This window comes from Astatotilapia calliptera, chromosome 5 (assembly GCF_900246225.1).
Source record: "Astatotilapia calliptera chromosome 5, fAstCal1.2, whole genome shotgun sequence".
NCBI lineage: Eukaryota > Metazoa > Chordata > Actinopteri > Cichliformes > Cichlidae > Astatotilapia > Astatotilapia calliptera.
Window position 1 is genome coordinate 29,862,284 of NC_039306.1, and position 23,427 is coordinate 29,885,710.

Below are 23,427 nucleotides of genomic sequence, written 5' to 3' on the forward strand. Positions count from 1 at the left end.
TCCAATCCTGGATGTTTCCACTTTTTTTTTTTTCTTTCTCTGAACTGTTTTTTTTTTAATGTAATTTGAGGATTGTGCTCACTTGTTGCCATCTGCTTCCCTGGCTTTTTCCCATGCAATTTGAAATCTGTTATTAGTCCAGTACGACCCCTGAGCCGATTCATGCATCAGCAGGCAGATGTGGGTTTAGACCTTTGTCAGGCAATTGCAGGGTGAAACTGCTGGTAAAACAAACATGGCGTGACGTCATCTATTCTGGTGTCTCCTGCTGGAACTTGGCTGTTTGACTCTTCTCTAACCAATTGAAGGTTATCTGATACCAGCAGCTCAATGTCATTCCAAGGGGGGTTGGCTTGGATTCAGGAAGTGATTAAAAGGTAGCAGTTGGCCGGTCTTCCATCCAATTGCATTTGCCTACACGTCTTGCTTGTTTCTCCTAGCATAGTGTGTGTTTGTTCTTTTAATGCCGTCCATCTATAGAAAGGCTGTCTGCTGTGGTTTTAGCTTGCCGGTTGTAAGCATTGACCTAGAAGAGTTAGAGCCTCCATCTGCTGCTATGTGCAACATGAGCCACGCTTCTAGGAACGGCCAAGAAATTCAATGCTACTTCCTGTCCTCACCTTGTGCAAACAGGGGGGCAAAATAGGTAGCATTTCAGGGAAAGTGGGGGAGGGGGACACTTCTGTGTCAGGATTCTTGTTCAGTAATTACGAGCAGGGACAAACGGCTGGCTTCAAGGGGAAAACAAATGAGAAAACTTTTTGTTAAATCTGGCCTGATATATATTTGCGTTTGCTCACTACCTGTGTGGAGCAGAAATGAGGCCCTTTGCCCTCTGTGTCTGACTCTTATAACAGCATAAGTATCACAGCGCTAGTGTGAATTTTAAAAAGGCAAAATAGAAAGATGGACATCTTTTAATCTGAGATTTTAAGTGTCTTTGGCAGCATGCGGTCCTCCTCCTGATGAAAATGTTTCGTTTTTCCTTCTTGGACAGTGGTTTCGAGTGATCCGACAGGAAGATGGATGAGCTCCAGGATGTACAGCTGACTGAGATCAAGCCGCTGCTGACCAATAAGGTGAGTTGCAGCGAGAACAAGGTGATGACAAGCTGCAGAGGCGACAAGATTAATTTTTTGTAACCATACACATAAAATGAACAGATGTGTTGTCTCCTAAAAATGAATAAGCACCCACTACAGCACTCCCAGGAAAATACATACGCTAATACACTAGTCATGCATGCTCTGCAGTGCCGTTCATCAAAGTGAATTATTCATATATGCTCAAGTGTAAAGGGAATGGGGGGGCGGCAAACGGGGTTGTAGACAGAATGAAGCAATGAGAGAATACGTAACAGAGGCAGAGAAAACAGTCTGGCGAGGAGGTAAAGAGATCAAAGGAAAAGCTAAAAGAAACTCATCTCTTTTATTTCTGAAGCTTGAAAGTTTGCAGCGAGTGAGGGACAATAAAAGCAGAAAGAGACAAGAAGCGCTACCTGTCTTTCCTTCTTCCCGCCTTCATTCTCAACACCTGATTAACTGATTAGAACAATAATGATGATGATGATGTGTCTGTTTTGTTCTGTACCCCGATCACTGACACAGTCAGGAGCACATCGTGCCTCAGAGGGAGGAGTGTGTGATTATGTATCGGCTCTTAGGGGATTGCGTCACCTCAGGGGTGGATTTGAAGAATGAGAACATTTCCCTGAGTGTGCTCTATGCCAGTTAAGGTAAATGTATTATGTTAGAAGACAGAGTGGGGAAAATGCATCATGGAAATCATTGAAATAGAGGAGACTGGCACTGACCTCTCACTCCACCTAGTGGTCAGCTCATTAAACAGATGAGTCTTCAAAGTGGATTGAGATGATGTTGATGATGTGATAACAATGATGAAGGAGGATCCTCATTTCTGTAAAAGTGGTGGAAACTGGTTCTGACTGCCGACTGATAATTTCTTATTACACTGGTCAAGCTCAGAGCACCTAGGTAGCCAGCGAAGGTTATAAATGTATCCTGTCATTTAGTATGACATTAAAGTGCCTTTAATAAAAGCAAAACAGGCCTGTTAGTTTTGGCCAATCACAGTGTAGTTCATATCTTAGTTTTCTTTAAGGTCTGATATTTATAAGGAGACCAAGCTGTCAGTATTTCCAGTTAACTTGTTAGATGTAAAAGAAATGGTTAAGCTGAGTGACTTGGACAAGACTTTTTTCCCCCTTTGTCTTGTGGCACCACGTACCACAGCTTTACTCAAGCCTTTACTGATTTTTAATATGTAGGTCGTGTCTATGGCACGCATAGGTGGCTGCTGTTCGTTTTAGCTCATCATTGTAACCTTCATTGCACCGTCTCCCGTCCCAGACTATGTAAAAGAAGCCTTTTAAAAGTCTCTTTAATATGTTGAGTCACCTGACTGCAATCAAGATGCCCTGTAAAGTGTGATGATTGACATGGTGCAGTGAATCTATCCATCCATTTCTTTAACCACTCCAATAGCGATTTTGTAATTCACCCAACATTAAAAATCAAAGCAACCCCATTTACTTGCATTACATTCATCACATCTCAACATTATTTCATTATAGTGGTGGATTTGTATCCAGATTTCTGCTGCACAGGCAGTTAGAAGAAGAAAAGGACCGCTCTGTAGAAACCATCTCCGTTTAAAAGCATGTACACCCCACTGGTCTCTCCTGCAACTCAATCCCAGTGGCATCTTTTCTGTGGTCGGCTGCCCACTCAGGCCTCAAACAATGCAAATTAACATAAAAACGTCAGAATTGTGCACCATCACATGTATTATGTGAAGCAAAGACTTTAGTTTCGATGCTGTTAAACTAAGGAGCTAATGATAAGTTATCAACAGCTCCGTGAAGAGCTGCATGAATGTCATGGATATAAATGTAATCAGACATGGGTTATTGCCATTTTGTCTGCACACATGTATACATCCTGCACCACACTCCCATCCATCTGGTGGGGTTACACAAACACATTAAGAGTGATTACCAGCTTTAGCATACTACGCTACATTTAACTCTCCTCTTTTCCTTTTCACGCAGAATGCACGCAACTTTCAGGATTTCGACTGCCAGGTAAGTGTAGCTCTCTGCTCCCACTGTTAATTTAGCATTATGATTCATTCTCAGCTCCACACTGCTGAACCCATGCATTCTTTGTACATCCGAGCACGTTACTCAGTAATAACACGCACATTTATGGATGCCTAATGCAGGTGAAAGGCGTGTTTGGTCCAACTTGCTCTCTGCGTTTACTCTTGACACCGCTGACTGTGACAGAAAGGACAAACCAGTAGTTATGTGCTCACCTGATTAAAATTCTGCTGCTTTTGCTAATGGCCATCTATTTCTTTGGAGGCAAGTGTAGTGATCATTTGCAAATGAGGACCTTTTTAAAAAAAATTTGAATAGTGCTTTGGCTCTGTGCTAATGACTGAGAAAGCACACTCACTTTATTCTTTGCATAAAGCGATACAGAAAAAGATTATGTTAAATTCATATCAGGTTGTTTTTTTGAAGAATATACAACTGTAGCACCTTCCTCAGTATGATTTTTTTTTTTTTTTTTTAGTGCCTGCCTTTTTTACTGTATTTTATTCATAGTCAAGCCCTTTTATGTGATAATGTAAAAATAATTGTCATTCCAGAAGAAGAGTTATTAACCTTGAGGAAGCAGTTTTCCAGATCCCCCCTTTTTTATGTCTTAGAATGAGGAGAAGGCTTGCCAGCCTTCCACCTCTTGGGCAGTTTGCTTTTTCTTGCAACGATTCTCCTGCAGGAGGAGGAGTCACGATGCTGGGGAAAGCTCTGTGCTGTGTTTTAATGGCCATCATGACTGCTAAGGGTTAAACCTTTCATCCCTAGCTCACTTTCTGCAGTCACGCCTCCTTCCAGCATCCCGGCAGAGCTAAATATAGCCGACGCAGGCGGGGGAAGAGAGTAAGCATGTTAGCCGGAGCAGGCAAGCTGCATGCTCCTTAGCATCCTGTCAGAACTATTATTAAGACATTCATGTGCGTACAATCCTGCAGTCAGTCAGCTGCTCGTGTTCACCGTGTAATCTTTTATTACCACTTTTTTGTGATTCCCTTTGAAGTCATGCTGTTGTCAGTTACAGAGAGAATTGAACCTGAATCCGTCCCACTGGTGGTTTGACCTCATTTGCCTTTCAGCCATTATGACCTCACATGGTCACACTCAGGAAGCTCAGGCAGTTCACAGTGTAGTGGTTTTACACATTCGCCTAACTAGTGAAAAATTCCCAGTTTGATCCTGAGAAGATTGTTTTGGGAACAGTAACTGGTGTAAAAACTCAAATCCAAATCAATTAAACCGCTGTGGCGACCCCCTGTGAATAAGGGAGCAGCTGAAGATGGGAAATTGCTAAAAAGGGTGCTGATGATGGATCGTGAGAAGGTTCAATTCTCTTAAAAGATTTATAGTGTTAACAAACTGTGCTGGTGTTCCTCCTGATTTGGTAATCTGGCCATTTGGCAATAGACGTGATGGAGTAAATATCTTGTAAATATTTAGTATAACACTGAACCCGTCACGCAGCGTAATAACACTAAGATAAAAGGAGAACACACCCTATACAAGACATCAGACCTGTGTGGGAGGGGTCCTGCCTGCCGCAACATCACTCTGAGCCGTGACATTCCAGCAGCTGGAGGATGAATCCAGCTGCTCTCTTCCTGCTGCTAAAGCTCCCACCACAGGCAGTCCACAGGTACTGCAGGAGTCGTGCCAGAGCTGTGCATACCTGCAGAGGAGGACAGTGGTGGTGGGGTGGAGTCAGGGAACCTAAAAGTTCAAACTGCTGCAGCTTTGTTTCTCTTACAATTTTCTGCTTATGCCAGGAAAGGGAGAGGAAGGTGTGTGACAGACTCCTCAAACCCAGAATGCTGACTGTGCATTTCAAAAATAGTTTTAGTGTCATGGTGTTGCTGCAGTCTCGCACTGCTATGTTTTTAAGTCCATTTTTTAAACTTTTGCTTAAGCTTTGTTTATTGTTTCTATATATGTATAGCGTTTTATATATTGTATGCAGTGTGTAGGTTTTTACATTTTCAGGGAAGTGTGTACTTTTAAAATAGCAGTTTCTCTTTATAACTTTGCCCAACTTTCTCATTATTTAGTCTGTGGCTTTTCAAATCCTCACTGTCTCATTATGCGCACTAGAGGGCGCCACGAGGCTGTTCGATAGCTCCAGACATGTGACAATTTAAATGGAAAAAAAGAACCTTAACTGTGTTGGTAACATGCTGAGCTGCCATGTGTTGCTAGAACAGCTTTCTCATCTAGTGTTGTGAAGATGACTGTGCAGAAAGCTTTCTGATACACTGGACGGAGATCTTGTGGCTGTGTAGACTATAACATATGATTAACACAATTGTCATCAAACTGACCGTGTCACAGGTAAACAATGTTTTGAGCTGGTGCATTTTAGTATACAAAAATTGGTTCAAATCAAACCCTACTTTCTGGAAAGGATGCAACTGAGCTAATCTCTGCAGATCATAGTGTCACTGTGCGTCTGTATGACTCCTCAGGCTGCAGGGGGCTTTGCTGAGGCACATGATGATTCAGTGCATGAAATGACTACATGTGTTTCGCTGGCACCCTCTGTGGGTTAAGAAAGGAAATAAATCAGAGAAACTGGTCTACAACCAAACATGCTGCTATATGATTAACCAATGAAGAGACCCTGGTCCTTATAACCTCACAAACTCTGTGTCTACATGTTTGCCATTGGCTGCACTGAGCACCCCGTCAAAGGCGTGACACCCTGCACCGTTAGGAGTTGTACTGATGGTAGGAGAGTGAGAAGGAGAGAGCAATACACTACGTGGATCAAATGACTCAGCAGCAAGTTTAGAGGACATAAATCCTGATGATGTCCTGTTTTGATAGTAAGGGGAAAAGGTGGCTTGCTATCTTTTGCTCGTAAGCCTGGAACACGAGGAGTCATTAGCCAAAGCTCAGTGTCAGAGTCACTACTTGACAGTCATTTACATGATTAAGTGGTGCCTTGAATGAGCCAACATCCGCAGCAAAGCTATTGCTATCGTAAGCCCTCCTGCTGCGTTATACGCTAGTCCACTCTTGCTGTGAGCTGGATCTGATTATATCCACTCACACGGAGATATTTCAGGGTTCTAAAGCCATTCGGATGAAATGTGATGCAAAAATAAATGTGGATACGGTGCTTGGCGACAAGCAGCCATTTTGCTGATGCAGAAAACAGCCCAGGGCGAGCCGTCAAAGTCAGCCTCCTCTCCTCATCAATAAGACAGCGTGACGTCAGCAGCCTGCACATTTTCCTGGACTGCATTCTTTGTACCCCATCACCCCGCTTCCATTCCCCCCCTCCCCCTTTCCTTTTCTCCTCCAAACCCCGCCCTCTGCCTCTACCCACCTGACCCTCCGCAATCCAATTAGAAGAACCAGTGACTGGATGTATGGACGCACTGTGACTACCAAGCACAAACTGCAGTCTCACTCTCCTCCCCCTCTGTCTTTTTCCTGCTCTCTTTCCCACCTCTTGTCTCCGTCGCTCTCTCTCTTGTTCTCTCTGCATCGTATCCATCCCCCACCCCTCCTGCTTTCATTCAGGTTACTTTTCCTTCTCCTCCTCACTCCATCTGCTGTGTCTTTCTCCTCCCTCTCTTCCTTCCTTGTCGCTACTGCTCTAGCTGCCTCACCCTACATCCCTCACTTCCTACCAACGCTCCCTCCCTCCTCCTGCTCCTTTCTGAGGGCTTCAAAGCTGCCCAGCGCACACTCACACATAGCATTACACCACTCCTCTCCTGTGTGGGAAAACCATGTCAGCTATTCTGGACCTGGACCAGATTGCATGCGCTGGAAATGAAGTGGTGAGTGACAAACGTGTCTCGCCTGACTCGACACACCTGGCTCTGTCCGTGCTTCAAGGAGGTTCTGGTTCAGATTAGGGGTGTTGTGGTGCTGTTTCTCCAAAGACATGCCGACAGCAGCTGGCTAAACGAAGGGAATAGCTCTGGGGTCTGGCTTTGATGGGACTCGTGCTCTCTGGGCAGCTGCTGGTATGGGGTGACCATTTGTTCAGTGTGTGCGTGTGCGTATGTGCGTGCAACTACAGGTCACACAGCGTCCATATGTGCAGCCTGCACAGTCTAAAGCTGCTCAGGGTGCAGTTGTGCATTTTAATGTGATGATATGAAAGATGCTTGTGTTGTGCTCAAGTGTTTTAGGATGTGCGCCTGTCAATATCCATCAGCTGGTTGTTGGTAACTGTGTGTGTGGATCTCACATGTTTGTTTCTGCATGTCTTCATCATGTCTTTCCGGCGATGAGTGAATTGCTGTAGATGTTGCGTTTTGCAGGTGTGCATTGTGTTCTTTTTTTCTGTTATCACAGGGAGGTCACTCACCACCCACCCCACACACCGTGACAAGAAACCACCAAAGCCACTGTAGCGGGTTGTTCCTTCCCCGCAGAGTCCTTGAGTTTGTTGTTTCAGCCCACTGCTTTGATGGCACACACACTTACTGTGTGTGCTGCAGGTGGGGAGGGTCGTGTTAGTGTCAGAAATGGATGAGGTTGGCCTGTACCCGAGATGATCCCGGGCTCTGTCCACTTGCATGTGTGCACTTAAGTCATTTACAGACTGCTTGGTGTTTCCGCCCAGTAATGCTGCTCCCAGTGGTGATTGATGCCTCTCCTGGCAGGGTGGAGTAAACTGAGAGGAGGGATTGATAGGCAGTGAATTGCGGGAAGAAGATCAGCATGACAAAGTGCTCTGTTCTTTTTTTTTTTCATCTCACTCCAACTCTCTCACCATGTTTCTTTGAAAAATGAGTACTCACCCATTTGTGGCACCAGAAAGGCCCCTCTCCTCAAAGCATAAAACCTCTGCTCAGTATTCACATTTCACCTCCAACCCAGCCCAAATGCCTTAACGTACTTTTCGTCAAAATGCTAGCTATCATGAATGTATTAAAGTGGGGAAAAGGTTGATGCCATTGCAGTGCTCTCCTTCTTTTTTCCCCTCTCTAGATGTCCAGCCTGTCTCTGTCACTCTTTGCTTTCATGCTCTATTTCCTCCGCCGGTTTACCTAACACATGTTAGGGTGCACGTATAGCACATAGACTCAACAGAATACCAGCATTTGAACAAAGTGCATTTATATTGTTTCTCAGAGCAAAGCACTGAGTGTCCTTGACTCTGTCCTTGTCTAAAAAACCTTAAAGATTCTGCAGCAACACAGCCTTGGTGAGAGTGTTTTTTCACCTTTAACAGGTTGTTCTGTCACCTCACCAGACCGAGGTTACAGAATCGCTTCATTAAAAGCCCTTCGATGAGGGCAGAGCTTCCTGTCAGCAGATAGGCTTTCTTTAGGGTTTGTGCCATCTGAGAAATACAGGTTATAATGAGATGCTGTTTTGTAGCTCGCTATCTTGAGCATCACTTTGTGGTGTTTTTGAATGCAGTTTTCATGTGTTGTGCGACAGGCTAATCGCTATAGCAACTCCCACTCAAAAGCAAATATCTCACGCTGTTGCTGACATGATGAGTATTTTTCCTCTTATTATAGATTGCAGATGTAAGTCAGTGCAGTCTCGCCCTTGAGAATTAGCCTTTATCTCTGAAGATACTGGGACACATGTCCGTCAGTTAAATGCAGGCGGCCGAGATTACGCAGGGGAAAAATGGCAGCGTACAGTCAGTCACACTCCCCTCTTAGTCTGTCAGCCGTAACCTGTGTCTCTCTTCCACTCAGGCTCACTCTCTCTTTATTATTGATGACCAGTGGGCCTTCTGACGAGGCAAGCGGATGAGGCACCACCCGCTGTTCTGTGCAGCACAGACACCCTAGCGTGCATGCATGTGGCTGGAACGTGCAGGGTGTAGTTTGCAGCTGCAGATCATGCTGATCTTGGGAGGTTTTGTGCATTGTAACATGATGATTCGGTGATTCTGGGGGAATCTGGGAAATGCATTTGCCTCTTCTTGTGTAGTTTATTGTTTCTCTTAATGTCACTTCCTGCCCTGTCTTTGGATCCTGTAAACAATATTAAGGCACTGTTATTTTTGCTGTGTCATCGTTAAACAGTCTTTCTTTTTATCTTGATCATCTTTCTGGATCTTCCACACAGATTAAGTGCCAGATGAAAATATGTTGAAGCCTCTTAATGTTTTCCTTTGCAGAAGCGGTGTGTTTAAGGTACTCAAGCCCCCTGAGTGTTCGACCCAAATTGTAAAGCAACAGAGAGAATGAAGCCAGTATGAACACTTTGAATTTTAATGGGTCTTTTTTTTTTTTTGCAAAGACATTGAGTGAAGACAAATGATGCTGGCATTTTTGCAAAGTCATTCTTGTGAAAAGAACTGTGAGGTTCAGACCCTTGGATAGAAAGACTGTTTTCCTGAACTGGCCATTCAGTGCTTTGTTTGTCCGAGGGCACAGGGGATGTGAGCTGGCGACAAAAGGTTTATCCTCTGCATGCCCAATTCAAGATATAACCCAAATGTCTTGTTTGTTGTGGGTTGTTTACTTTAGTTTGTGTGTGGCTCCATGTTGGAGCTTTGATGCAGACTTCAATCAGTATGCTAGAAATGGCTCGTTTTAGCTAAAATGTTGCCTTTATGTCTGCCTTTTGGGGAAATGAGACAGAAAGCGTCTTTGTTTTGTGCTTGGCAGAGATGAAAGAGAAAAATCCCATACAACAATTGTTCTTCTTTTATTTAGATGATTTTTGGACTCTGCTGGAGTTCTGGGGTAACGCTGTAACAGCTATAACAGAATTGTTGTCGTAGCGGTCATATGTGGAAGCTTTTTATCTTTCCACCTGTGTTAGTCCTGAACTATTTTTTTCCTCCTCTTTGGCTACAGGAGCACGACATTGAAACGCCACATGGCGTTCTCCATGTGACAATGAGAGGCGTTCCCAAGGGCAACCGACCCATCATCCTCACCTATCACGACATCGGCCTCAACCGTGAGTCGGCCAAAAATAAGCTCATCAATATGCAGTGCTCTGTTCTTTGCGTCTAACAAAGAACGTTAACCCCTGCACTGTCACATTTTATGTCTACGTCTTTCCACCTTTCTAGACAAGTCTTGCTTCAACACCCTGTTTAACTACGAGGACATGCAGGAGATCACCCAGCACTTTGCTGTGGTTCACGTCGATGCGCCCGGTCAGCAGGAGGGAGCGCCTCCCTTTCCCACCGGGTGAGTGTCAGACTGGTTTTGCACGCGCCGATGAACGCGTACATATTTATTCATATCAGTGCTGTTGAGAGAGTTCCAATCAATTTGTGTGCATAGAAAGGAAAGTGAGCTGTTGGTTCATTTTCTAATTGAAGTGCAGTCATCATCCAGTCTGTTCCTGAAGTATTTAAACTTATGAATGAACTTGAAGGTAGCATTTTCCTTACTGCTCGCGTGGACTCACATGTGTCGCTCGTGCCCAGGTATCGCTATCCAACCATGGATGAGTTGGCCGAAATGCTGCCCTCTGTGTTGACTCAGTTGAAGTGAGTGTCCCCTGGCTGATAGCTAATTATTGATAAGATGATTTTGCCATAAATGAATTATTCATCTTCAGCCACACACTAACGAGCAGTTTCTTTATAGGGTGAACAGCGTGATCGGCATCGGCGTGGGAGCAGGAGCGTATATCCTCACCCGCTTTGCGGTAAGTCCACAGCAGGACCACAGCGTGTAGACTCACCCATCCTTATATTTCTGTTCTTCCTTGCCCTTGATGTCTTTATTTGTGTGATTCTCTGTCTCGCCTGTAATAATTAAAGGTTTTCAGACCACACAGTTTGTCACACTGAACTTTAAAGCCTCCCATCAAGCCCACACAGGGCATCAGGTTCCTCTACAGTCTGCTAGATATGCTGCCATTCCCCAGGTGATGAATCACCTTGGTTAAATATCTCTCTCTCCATTGCTACTGCTTTGTTTCTGCATTCGGTACAGTGCAGCTAAAATAAGCACAAGCTAGCAGAAAGATCTAGAAGTGACATAGAGCAGTGAGGGAGCTCTAAAAAATGAATGATAAAAAGAGAGGATGGTAAAAGGGGAAGGTGTGGAAATGAGGAATTGTAGAGTTGGGCTCTCCGTGGACAGTCTTTTCTTATTTAGAATTAATGAGGAAAAATTGATTCTGAAACGCATTGCTTGCTTTAACTGGCTTGGAGCAAAATGTTTTCCCATGATGGATTTGCAGCAGATGCTGCCGTGCTGCATTAGCATCGTGTTGATGAAGCAGCAGCCGCCGCCCTCTCATTGGATCTTAGATTTCCCCAGATACTCTCTTTTTGTCTACAGGAAGTTCTAAAGCTGCACCCCTTGATTTAGAAGTGGTTTGTGACTCCATCATCATTTAACAGAACAGAAATGCTTCACTTTTAATCATGTTTTTGCTTCTTTAGAGGACACGCAACATCATCAAAATGTTACCAACTTGTTGTTGTGAGGATGTAGCTCCTGGGAGAACATTCCCTTGTTCAGATGCTCAGATTAAACTACAATATGATTTAAAAATGATAAAGAAATTAATAAACAAAACAAAACACAGGGAGACATTTTTGTTAAAAAGCTCTCATCCTCGTGCATCTTTACTTTCACAGCTGAACAACCCGTCCCTCGTGGAGGGGCTGGTACTCATTAATGTCGACCCGTGTGCTGAAGGCTGGATTGACTGGGCTGCTTCAAAGGTCAGTATTTCCGCCTCATCGATGACCAGGATTTTCATCATATATGAAAAGAGAAAATGCTGCCTTCTGAAGACTAGTCAATACTAGTCAACTACCTAGTTAAAAATTCTATAAAAGCTCACCCCTCTTGGCTTAAAGAACAAACACTGTGTTTACTATGGTGCTCTCGCTGTGAATATTCAACAAGGTTGTATGAGGAAGACATTCTTTTACTGTGATAATAATATGATGTGTCGTTTCTGCCATATACATTTAAAGCATCACACTTTTATGAGCTGTTATTAAAGTCTGAAACATGGCAAAGAGGAAAAGTCCTGAGCAATTTCTTCCATTTACGAAGTTTATAGCACTCAAGAGTTTTAAAATGCAGGTATACCAGCTGACATAGATATACCAGTGAATCTAGGGACTGTGCATTTATAGTAGCAGTAGATCACTTCACAATCATAAAACTTGAAGATTGCTATGTCAGTTTATTTACTTCTAATTAGTCCACTCTCCAGAAATAAATCAGATCTTGTTAGTATCTTACCGCGGCTCGTCTTTCTCTTGTGTGCAGCTTTCTGGATGGACCAGTAACTTGGTGGATATCGTCATGGCTCACCACTTCAGCACTGTGAGTCTGACTTATTGCTATGTAGTTCTCCTGACCTTTTCTCATTGAAGCTGTGAAACAGCAGCTGAACCTCTGGAGGCTTTCTTTTCAAATTTCCCTCGACACTTTTTTCTCAGACATTTGCTAATTATTTTATCTGTGTCCTCTCAGTTACAGTGGGGCAAAAAAGTATTTAGTCAGCCACCGATTGTGCAAGTTCCCCCACTTAAAATGATGACAGAGGTCAGTAATTTGCACCAGAGGTACACTTCAACTGTGAGAGACAGAATGTGAAAAAAAAATCCATGAATACACATGGTAGGATTTGTAAAGAATTTATTCGTAAATTAGGGTGGAAAATAAGTATTTGGTCACCTCAAACATGGAAAATCTCAGGCTCTCACAGACCTGTAACGTCTTCTGTAAGAAGCTTTTCTGTCCCCCACTCGTTACCTGTATGAATGGCACCTGTTTGAACTCATCATCTGTATAAAAGACACCTGTCCACAGCCTCAAACAGTCAGACTCCAAACTCCGCCATGGCCAAGACCAAAGAGCTTTCGAAGGACACCAGGAAAAGTATTGTAGACCTGCACCAGACTGGGAAGAGTGAATCTACAATAGGCAAGCAGCTTGGTGTGAAAAAATCAACTGTGGGAGCAATCATCAGAAAATGGAAGACATACAAGACCACTGATAATCTCCCTCGATCTGGGGCTCCACGCAAGATCTCATCCCGTGGGGTCAAAATGATCATGAGAACGGTGAGCAAAGATCCCAGAACCACACGGGGGGACCTGGTGAATGACCTGCAGAGAGCTGGGACCAAAGTAACAAAGGTCACCATCAGTAACACACTACAACGGCAGGGAATCAAATCCCGCAGTGCCAGACGTGTTCCGCTGCTGAAGCCAGTGCATGTCCAGGCCCGTCTGAAGTTTGCCAGAGAGCACATGGATGATACAGCAGAGGATTGGGAGAATGTCATGTGGTCAGATGAAACCAAAGTAGAACTTTTTGGTATAAACTCAACTCGTCGTGTTTGGAGGAAGAAGAATACTGAGTTGCATCCCAAGAACACCATACCTACTGTGAAGCATGGGGGTGGAAACATCATGCTATGGGGCTGTTTTTCTGCCAAGGGCACAGGACGACTGATCCGTGTTAAGGACAGAATGAATGGGGCCATGTATCGTGAGATTTTGAGCCAAAACCACCTTCCATCAGTGAGAACTTTGAAGATGAAACGAGGCTGGGTCTTCCAACATGACAATGATCCAAAACACACCGCCCGGGCAACAAAGGAGTGGCTCCGTAAGAAGCATTTGAAAGTCCTGGAGTGGCCTAGCCAGTCTCCAGACCTCAACCCCATAGAAAATCTGTGGCGGGAGTTGAAAGTCCGTGTTGCTCGGCGACAGCCCCAAAACATCACTGCTCTCGAGAAGATCTGCATGGAGGAATGGGCCAAAATACCAGCTACTGTGTGTGCAAACCTGGTAAAGACCTATAGTAAACGTTTGACCTCTGTTATTGCCAACAAAGGTTATGTTACAAAGTATTGAGTTGTATTTTTGTTATTGACCAAATACTTATTTTCCACCCTGATTTACGAATAAATTCTTTACAAATCCTACCATGTGGATTCATGGATTTTTTTTTTTTTTTTCACATTCTGTCTCTCACAGTTGAAGTGTACCTCTGGTGCAAATTACTGACCTCTGTCATCATTTTAGGTGGGGGAACTTGCACAATCGGTGGCTGACTAAATACTTTTTTGCCCCACTGTATAGAAACTAGTAGATTGTGCCATGTCGATCACGCTCTCGGTTTATTAATCCGTTCTCAGGATGAGCTTACAGACAACCAGGAGCTGATTCAGACCTACCGCCTCCACATTGCCCAAGACATCAACCAGGACAACCTGGCCCTCTTCTGTGGCTCCTACCAATAGTATGAAACAGTTCATGGTTATTATACACTATATATTAACTTGTATTTTCAGTTTTCTGCTATATATTGTTACAGTTGCGTTTTCATAGCTTAGATCCCTGATAAAGACAGGCACGTAGCTCTGGCTGGGAGGGAAGGAAAAAGGCCCACTATAAGATAAATAAGGATTATTTTGAATTATGAGTCATTCGCAGCTGCTTCAGCCGTGTCTAAGAATAAAAATACAGAGTTGGTAATGAACATAACAGGACACATTTAATATTAGGTTTTGCAGTTGCCTGTATTTTTGCTTATTCATTACATTTATGAGAACTTTTATTAACAAAGACAGTTAATTGCTGTGGAGTAAAGCCTAAATATACAAGCACAAAAAATGCAAAGCACAGAGGTCTAACGAGATAACGTCCTTTTCAGCTTCTCTAACACGTTCTCATTTTTTCCCCTTGCACCAGCCGTCGAGACCTTGAGATCGAGAGGCCCATAGTGGGTCTGAATGAGGACACGGTCAACACACTAACGTAAGTCTATGAGATCAAGATGACACAAATATACACATTGGGCTGTGAGTGCATGGCGTGATTTGAGAATATCCACTCCTCATTTATTCCAGTTGCCCTGCTTTGCTGGTGGTCGGTGACACGTCACCTGCTGTGGAGGCCGTGGTGAGTGGTGCCGGTGGTGCTTACAATCCATCATCTCAGTGCGCTAAGAAGCTTGGGGAAGGATTTGTTATGCCAACAAGCAGCAGTTCTTCATCACTCAGTGTTTGCCTGTCTTTGATGTTGCAGGTGGAGTGCAATTCCAGGTTAAATCCTACCAAGACTACATTGCTAAAGGTGATGCTTCTGCACTGCAATTTCTGACATATGAGATGATATTCATATTTACAAATGTGATTTATTGATGAGACTGATAATGTCCTCTCAGATGGCTGATTGTGGAGGCTTGCCCCAGGTTGTGCAGGTGGGTTTTTTTGTCTGTTTGTTTGTTTTTAAATTATCGAGAGACGTGAACGTCATCTTGCTCTTTTCTTGGAGCAACACGATCTTCTAACTTTTTTTTCTCTTGCAGCCAGGAAAACTTGCTGAGGCATTCAAGTACTTTGTCCAGGGCATGGGCTACAGTAAGTGAAGATGCTCTTGTTTTTTTGTTTTGTTTTGGGGTTTTTTTGTATGTGCCTGAAGGGTAAACAGATCTAACTCTAAACTGGTTTAAACTGGCTTGCTAGTAGTCAGTGTCCAAGAATTGTTTACAGACTAATACCTGTTTGAACTGACGTGTTTGTGGCCCAGGCGCTCCACTGAATTTCCTGTTGACGTGAGTGCAATGACAAAAGTTACTTAATTGAGACTTGTTTTCAATGCAGTCAGCGAGCTGTTGCTAACCTCCTCTCACCCCCCCCTCGGACATTGGCCTGCAGAGCGTGAAAAGAAAGGTTTTGCTTTTTTTTATTTTTTTTTTGTCACCCTGCTCACGGAGAGGCAGTCCACGTGGCTCAATGGATGCTAACACCATTTCCTCTCTGCTTTTTGCAGTCTGTGGCACCCACCAGCCTCAGTAGGTGAGGTGTTAGTGCTTCTAGAAATGACGATCACATTCTGTGAGCTGAACAGCAATTTTCTTCCTGTTCAGTTCAGAGTGGGCGTTAAAAATTGCCCTTTTTTTTTTTTTTTTTGCCTGGTGTGTTTTCTTTTCTATCTGAACTGTTTAATGATGCAGTGTTTGTCAAAAGAGACTCAATGTGCATGGTTAAACAGGCCTTCAGGCTTTACAGTCATTCATTTGTTAAAAAAACAAAATAAAAACATAAAAAGCAGAAAAGCCACAAACACATCTCTAGAAGACCCTACAGGCTTGCTATGCACCAACCAAGACTCTGATCGATGGACAGATGAATGTAGTTTTGCTTTTACCAGCTGCACAGATGATCGCTGTCTATGTGTGTCATTCTGTAACACCAACTCTATTTTGCATTCTCTCTTTCCCGGGCCATTCACTGTAGGAGGGCAGCTATGTGTATCTAGTGTGCCAGAGCCTGGGTTTTACCTTAAAGGCCACCAAGTGCTCCTGTTGAGTAAATGCCACTGCAGGATTAGAGCAGATTAAAAAGAGTGTTTTCATGCAGTGAAAGTGTGGAAAAAAAATCTTAACACCTCAGCATGTTTCTGAAAGCTGGTTTTCCCTCATTAACACATTGCCACAGTGTGAAATGCAAAGGGAAACGGCCAGAAAGTTCAGGAACTCAAGTGTACGGTATAACTTGCATGCATGTCTTCATTTCTTACCTGCTGTTGCTAGCAAACAAATGACAGCTATTTGTCTACAAAAATTGCTGCGAAATACACAGAGGTGTGGCAAAGCACCACGAAGAGCTTGCTTTTCAACATGTCTCCCTTTCTCCTTTCTTTCCCTCTTTAATCATTGCCTGAAGTTCCCTACGTTCTTCTCAGTCACCTGAGCAACGAATCAGGTACCAGGTTTTTAAGTAGCTGCCAGATGACGAGGCTTTGAACTCAGTGGCCTCATAACAGTACAGTGGATGAATGTCAATGTATGCACGAAGTTCTCGAGAGAGCACTGTTTAATATTTGGAACAGCAGCTCTGGGTTGTGGATACAGTCAGCATACTGCACCCTTTGCATACTCTGATGACATTCACCTCACTCCCACTCAGCATGCCCCGAGTGTCCTAGTTTACTGCATGAGCTGCCGCTGTTGCTTCCTGTCAGTTCCATTGGATTGCAAATACGGTGTGCTGCTGCTGTACTTACTGTTAGCACATTTGTGGATTATTTGATTTGATTAGTCTCCATTTATGAGAGCAGTTTGCATGCTAAGCACTTGTTTCCTGTTGTTGTTGTTGTTGTTGTTGTTGTTGCTGATGTGTCACGGTATCTGCATTCCCACGCTGCACCGAGTCTGTGGGCCGTGTGAGTGGAATATTAACGCGCGTTTCTCTTTCAGTACCTTCAGCAGGAATGACTCGCTTGGCTCGCTCACGCACCACCTCCTCTTCCAGCATCACCTCCATGGACAACAGTCGCAGCCGCAGCAACATCAACAGCCTGCTGGAGGGCGGCACCACCGGGAGCCTGGACAGCAAGGCCGGGCCCCAGACCATGGAGGTCTCCTGCTAAGCCCCCAATCCGCCCCCACCTCGCACTCTCCCATAGTAACTTATGTCCCTTCTCCACGTCTCTCTAACTTTCTCTCTCTCTCATCCTAAGCAGCTCAATGCTAGGAAGATCTATAATGATCTATGTGATTAGAAAGGAGGATGTAATAAATATATTAACAGATCCATATTATAAAATATTGTATTAAATACACTGTCAAACTCACATTCCTATCAGAAACCATAACTCCATTCAGATGTGTTGTATATTCAAAAACCATATGATTGACCATATGACTCAGCTGTCCAGTCCTGTATTTATTTTTTTTCACATTGTCGTTGTTTCAAATGTCTTCACACAGTGTAGAAATCAAAGTAACTGGGTTTTTTTTAACTCCTAACATCGATTGTAAATCATGATTGTGTGTCTTTATTGTCAAACTAGCTGCAATGCAAATTAGATACAACGCACAGCAGGAGATCACTTAGTATTTGCAGAAATAAAGCTGCATAGAAAGTGATGTGGATGATGCATGCAAGTAGCATTGCATACTGTAGCACACTGTAAGTCCAGCTAAGTTAAATGTAGAGCTGCTCTTGAACTTTCAGTTGTGTTTCACTTCAAGTAATTTGACTTTGTTTGGTTTTTTTAACTCAACCCAGCATTTCATTTTCCCTTCTGCTTTGTGTTGATGTTTTTTTAATTTGCTTTTTTTCCCCTTTTTTTGATGTTGTTCAGTTGACTAGTATATTCATTGTTGTTTTAACAACCTTCAACAAGTGGGATCTGATGTGAAAAGTATGAGTCCCTTCCATCAGGGGCCATGTGGTGCGTCTCACTGTCTGCTGGTTAGCTCATTTATATTACTACTGAATAAAGATACGAGAACGTGTCTTGTTTTTATTTGTCAGTGCTTTTACCAATAATTCTGCTAAACCAACGGCTTGTGAACAAGCGTGCAACCTAATCGAATGAATGACAGAAAGAGCGCGTCTGCGAGCAGAGCGTTCTCATACATCGGCTCTCCCGTTAGTGGAAAAGTGCGGTGGCTGTGGTGAGTGAGTTTCCAACCGCTCTTGTTTCTTATTTTGTTTCTGAGAGATAACTTCTGCTGTCACAGACGAGGTGGTCTATATTTAGCACATGTTACAAAAACAATGATCAGCTGCTCTGTAAATAAGATGATGATTTCTGAAAACAAAGCAGAATGGGAAAATAGTGTTAATATGCTAATCATAACACACACCGAGGACGTGCTTACTGTAATGATTGTGGGAGCTCTGTTGCTAATTATTAATTGCCCTTACTTGATGGAGCTTTCCAAGCATTTTTGCATAGAATATAATGTGATGACATGCATAAACCCCATTATGACGAATGCCCTGTTTTTGTCGACATCTGTGGTGCATTTACTGAGGTTGTACTCGGAGAAGCTGAGGCGGGCTGATCATTGCATTATTTTTTTTACACGAGTTGACTAAAACACAGGAAATATGCACTATTTAGTGACCCTTTTTCAGTTTCTATTTGAGAAAGATGTACATCAGTGGTTTGGAATGAGTTAATCTCAGATATTTTTTTTTTTTAAAAGAGCACAAAGTTCTTTCCATCTGTGCTAACAGGCTGTTCTGGTGATTCAGCACCAATCTGATCTGTTCTTGCTGTATTGTTTCCGTGCAGGGTACACTTGCTCATTTGCGTCTGAAGCAGCTCAGAGTACATCTGATTAAGACACAGAACAAGGAGATATGACAGTTTTATCTTGGTTTTATTAATATTTCCAAGAACGACTGGTTTGGTTTGTGTTTTTTCAACAGAGACATGCTTTTCTTTCCTACCCTCTCATGGTTTCATAAGCAGTAGAGCTACACAGTTACAGAATTCGTGACAATTTAAAAAAAAAAAAAATCTGGATTGCCTTTCACCTTTTCACACTTACATGTATAAAAGAGCAGGACCCCACTGGTGGGCTGTTTCTGCATTGTCACTGTGGTGGATGGATGAGAAATCATGGCACGTGTGGGTTGGCAGTGGAACCGCCTGATTCTGCAGAAGTTTGTCTTTTATCTCACAGCAACAACTGGAATCTTAACATGATGGATAATAATGTAAAGAGCGAAAACATCTCCACGCTTTTCCCTTTTCCGCACATTTCAAAATACAGAAATTCAGATAGTTTGTCCAGTATAAGCTTATTTTACATTACATGTCACTGTAAACTGAAGACACCTCTTCAACCCACAATGCGCCACAGGGTTCATGTACATGGGGATGACAAATTTCACTGACGTACACATTCATTCCATAAACAAGCGCACAATTGGTGCCTCTTCAAAACAGCCTGCATCAGAGAAATCAACTTGAGGTAGTTTATGTCACTGTTGAGCGTCACAGGAAGTTGCAGTTAAGCCGCATGTATAAAAGCCAGGCAGGAAGCTTCCTCTCTTCAGTGAGCCCACGCGATAAACAGCTGCGCAAACACAGCAGTCTTCGTGGTAACTGATCAGAGCAAGGAACACACTGAATGAGCAGCGTGCCTGAGTAGGAACTTGAGCTTATACATGTACTACACGTTGCCCAAGCAACATTGGATGTGCTGAAGGCCGAAGAACATTTTTCACTGGGAAGACTTGGATTTGATTTGTTATCGTGAAAGGAGTCTAACTAATTGAGCGGAATATATTTTCTGGAGGGACATTTTTCATCCAAGAATTGAAAAAGGTGAGAATATGCTTTTCTTTCCCCCCTTTTGTTCCAGGACTTCACTTTCACAACGAGGAAATTATGCTTAAATTTCCTTTGAATTTTTGTCACTGAGTGATGATCATGCACTGCAAAGAAATGGAGTGGTTAGTTACGGTGTTTTAGTTTGAGATATGTTCCTGCCTTGCTGCTACCGCAGAAGTAAAATCTCATCTCACTTTGCATTTGAGAAACTGACCATAGTTCTCACATAAGTATTGCATTGGAAATTTAACACAGGATATCATACCTCTTGTTGTGGTTAGGCGCCTTCCTGTATTCTGGTTTTGTTGCCCGGATTCAGATGTCCTAAAAAAATATCCTGCACCTCTAAGTAGCTTTACAGATACCACAATGCCAATGCATGAACTACATTTGCAGTTCAATTATGAATTTGTGCTACTAAAGGCGATTTCATAATAACACTATATTTTTTCCCCCCTAGCAGCAGTAGACATTTCAAATTAGCAAGAAAACCACAGACAATGGGGACCTGCCTCACCAGATGCCAATCCAACCTGACAGTCTTTGAAAACCCAGATGAGTCAATGGGTAGGTTTAATCCCAGGACAGAAATATGTGTGTGTATGTATGTGTGTATATATATATATATATATATATATATATATATATATATATATATATATATATATATATGTATGTATGTATAATTAGCCAAAGGCAAGATTAAAATCAAATATCTCTTCCTTTCTATCTGTGCAGAGAGCCCAGAAACCGTGATTGTGTCTCTTGTTGATTACCCATCATTTGGAGAAACACAACTGACCATGTGCATTGGGGAAAGACTGACCATGACATCAGAGTATGTATTACTGCTCTTAATGTTTCAGTTTTAATGTTCAGCTACAATTAGTGATGAGTGTCATTTATTTATTTCTGTATTTATTTTAACTCACAGTGACGGGGACTTCATAATGGTGAGATCCACAACGACAGGCCGGGAGAGCTACGTCCCTATCGAGTACACGGCCAGAGTTACTGACAGGTACAGACACAAGGACCGCGTTAGCAGATTTGTCACATTTTTCTGTGCGTGACAAAAGTCGGAGGAGTTGAAATGAAAGGGGAGACGGGGAGTTCCCTGAGAGGTGGGAGGGGTCCCTGTGTAGGTGAACTTTTACCTCAGTGGAGACAAATGTTTGGAACAGAGCTTTTCTTTTTCGGTGACATGATCAGCTCCTCCCTCCTGCAGTTTCAGTCCTCCTCCAGTGGTGAATGTGCTCTGATGTTGTTCCACTGGATTTTTCCTAACAGTAAAATATGACATTGTCCTCTCATCTTACTGTTCTGAATGTGCATTTTTTTAATTATTATTATGCAGGTGGCTGTTCAAAGGCATCAGCAGGTACAAAGCAGTGGAGCTGCTCATGCGTCCTAATAACCAGAATGGAGCCTTCTTGATTCGAGAGTCAGAGACAAGCAGAGGTTAGAGGTTTTTATTGTTTTTTGTTTTTTATTCCCCCTTTGTTAATTGTTAGATTTATCATTACCATTCAGTCCGAGGCCAACGTCATGCTAGGAACCCTGAAATTTCTTCATTTGAAGTTGCATTTCCCCTTAGCCTAGCTTTGCTGGGGAGGAGTATTTCCTACCCAGTTATTTTCATTTTCATTTCTTCTGTACTTCTAAAAGTGGTGATGGCTTGTTACACTTATTAAGTATGTATAAAGGATTGTTATTGTTCATGTATATGAATTTATTTATTTATGGAGTATTCATCATCAGACATTGAATCCAGTATAATAATTTCCTTAAGCAAAATCGCCCTTAAACTGCTATTTCTATTTCTACTGAAGGCACAGCTATTTACAGACTATACTGTAAAGCTCAGTAGAAATATTTAGTTTGCTTCAGAAACAACTGGAACTATGGTTAACAACTAAGACTGGCATATTTTATTAATTCCTGCATCTGTGTGTTATTTCTTTATTTAGATTCCTACTCGCTATCTATCCTGAGGAGAACCAGCTCTTCGCACCAGGACTGTGTGAAGCACTACCGCATTTCTACCCTCCCGAATGGATGGGTCTACATATCTCCAAGCCTGACTTTCTCCACCCTGCATTGCATGGTGGAACACTATTCAGGTTCGTATTAATGTTGAGACTATTTTGCTTTAACACTAAAGCCCTTGAAAAGATCGATGCTAAAATGTTGCCTTCTTTTGCAGAGACCGCAGATGGATTGTGCTGTCGGCTGGCAATGCCTTGCTTCATCCAGGGTTTAGACAATGCTGAAGAGGCCCGGCCTATTCCAATAACGACCAGGAGGCCCACCATCAAATGGAAGGAAATCAGCAGGTGTGGCTCGCTCTAGATTTACTTGTACTGATGTCTTCCATAAGATGTCACTCTGTGACTCATTTTTCAGCGCTGTCTTTCCTAGATTAGCATCAAGATCTGCCTTTTCCGTTTATGTTGACAGTCTGTTAGAAAGATAATGATTCAGCACTGCAGTAATGTACTGAATAAACTGGTGTGAAGAGTGTGTAAACAACACCGGCAGACATGCCAACAGATAGGCCTGTGGTTACAGTGGGTACGTGCCAGTTGTGAATGTGTGGAGCCTGCAAATGTAGAGCAGGATGTGCAGGTTGAAACGGCAGTCTCCAACGGATTCAGTTACCACATCACTTTCCTCACTGAAGTCTCAAATTCTTCTTTGTCCCCTCCAGATCGGTGATCTTAAAGAGGAAGAGGACAGTGTCAGACCACTCTCTGGTGAGCGAGGGGCTCAGGGAGGCTATTTACTCCTACCTCCAAATGACCGAGGCCGGCGAAAACAGCTGCTGGGACACTTGAGGAAAGACTGCAGAGTGAGACTCTGTAATTCATCGGCTGCGGCTTGGGGATCCCACTGGAAGAGGCCGTCTACACGCCCAAGTGCAGTCTTTAGAGACTGCCCTGGAATAGCGAGAGGGCTGAGACACTACGCTGTGTGGAGATATGCAGTACTGCAAACTATATGAGCTGGAGGACTGCTTTTGTGGATGTGTGTCCAAAGAGGCATACAGAGGAGCTTTGAGAAATGTGTTCTCATTTGGCTCCGAAACATTGAATGTATCTTTTAATTTATAAACTAATGTGTACTTGCAGGTTGAATGTCATATTATGTGTTAATATTATTGGAATATGATTGTTATCATGGTTGTGTCATTGGAATCCAATAAAAATATATAATTTATGTAACACATGTGCAGATTCTGTGAAATAACCAAACAACTTCGAGGGGAACATGCTAAAGTCCATTCTAAAGTCTA

At 43.0% G+C, this 23,427-nt stretch overlaps 2 protein-coding genes across 5 annotated transcripts in view; both read left to right on the plus strand.

Moving 5' to 3' along the window:
- The window catches only part of ndrg3a (ndrg family member 3a), a 32,712-nt gene extending 14,624 nt beyond the window's left edge, over nt 1-18,088 (plus strand). The window contains exons 2-17 of one of the 3 annotated variants that reach the window (XM_026168780.1): nt 998-1,079; nt 3,071-3,103; nt 9,907-10,012; nt 10,128-10,248; nt 10,491-10,553; nt 10,654-10,714; nt 11,658-11,744; nt 12,304-12,360; nt 14,186-14,289; nt 14,742-14,807; nt 14,900-14,951; nt 15,078-15,125; nt 15,217-15,252; nt 15,361-15,412; nt 16,721-16,759; nt 17,254-18,088. In XM_026168780.1, the coding sequence (XP_026024565.1) occupies nt 1,023-1,079; nt 3,071-3,103; nt 9,907-10,012; nt 10,128-10,248; nt 10,491-10,553; nt 10,654-10,714; nt 11,658-11,744; nt 12,304-12,360; nt 14,186-14,289; nt 14,742-14,807; nt 14,900-14,951; nt 15,078-15,125; nt 15,217-15,252; nt 15,361-15,412; nt 16,721-16,759; nt 17,254-17,426 (1,155 nt within the window). In that variant the 5' untranslated portion in view covers nt 998-1,022 and the 3' untranslated portion in view covers nt 17,427-18,088. Of the gene's footprint in view, nt 1-997; nt 1,080-3,070; nt 3,104-6,528; nt 6,907-9,906; nt 10,013-10,127; nt 10,249-10,490; nt 10,554-10,653; nt 10,715-11,657; nt 11,745-12,303; nt 12,361-14,185; nt 14,290-14,741; nt 14,808-14,899; nt 14,952-15,077; nt 15,126-15,216; nt 15,253-15,360; nt 15,413-16,720; nt 16,760-17,253 lie in introns of those variants that run through there. The other 2 variants (XM_026168781.1, XM_026168782.1) reach the window with 2 other exon arrangements.
- sla2a (Src like adaptor 2a) lies at nt 18,080-23,356 on the plus strand. 2 transcript variants are annotated; one of them, XM_026168784.1, is made up of 8 exons: nt 18,080-20,126; nt 20,593-20,699; nt 20,871-20,970; nt 21,067-21,153; nt 21,490-21,593; nt 22,103-22,255; nt 22,339-22,468; nt 22,843-23,356. In XM_026168784.1, exons 2-8 carry the CDS (start codon nt 20,633-20,635, stop codon nt 22,967-22,969), a joined length of 768 nt encoding a protein of 255 aa, XP_026024569.1. In that variant the 5' UTR covers nt 18,080-20,126; nt 20,593-20,632; the 3' UTR covers nt 22,970-23,356. The 2 variants fall into 2 exon arrangements, with proteins under 2 accessions (XP_026024569.1, XP_026024568.1); XM_026168783.1 differs by having other exon boundaries at nt 20,596-20,699.
- The last annotated feature ends 71 nt before the right edge of the window (nt 23,357-23,427 follow it).

What these genes read in the sequence shown, in the direction of transcription:
- sla2a (XM_026168784.1), top strand. Translation starts at nt 20,633, where the DNA reads ATGGGGACCTGCCTCACCAGATGCCAATCCAACCTGACAGTCTTTGAA. An exon ending in AGACTGACCATGACATCAGA is followed by an intron (nt 20,971 to 21,066) that starts GTATGTATTACT and finishes TTTAACTCACAG; the next exon opens with TGACGGGGACTTCATAATGG. An exon ending in AGAGTCAGAGACAAGCAGAG is followed by an intron (nt 21,594 to 22,102) that starts GTTAGAGGTTTT and finishes TTCTTTATTTAG; the next exon opens with ATTCCTACTCGCTATCTATC.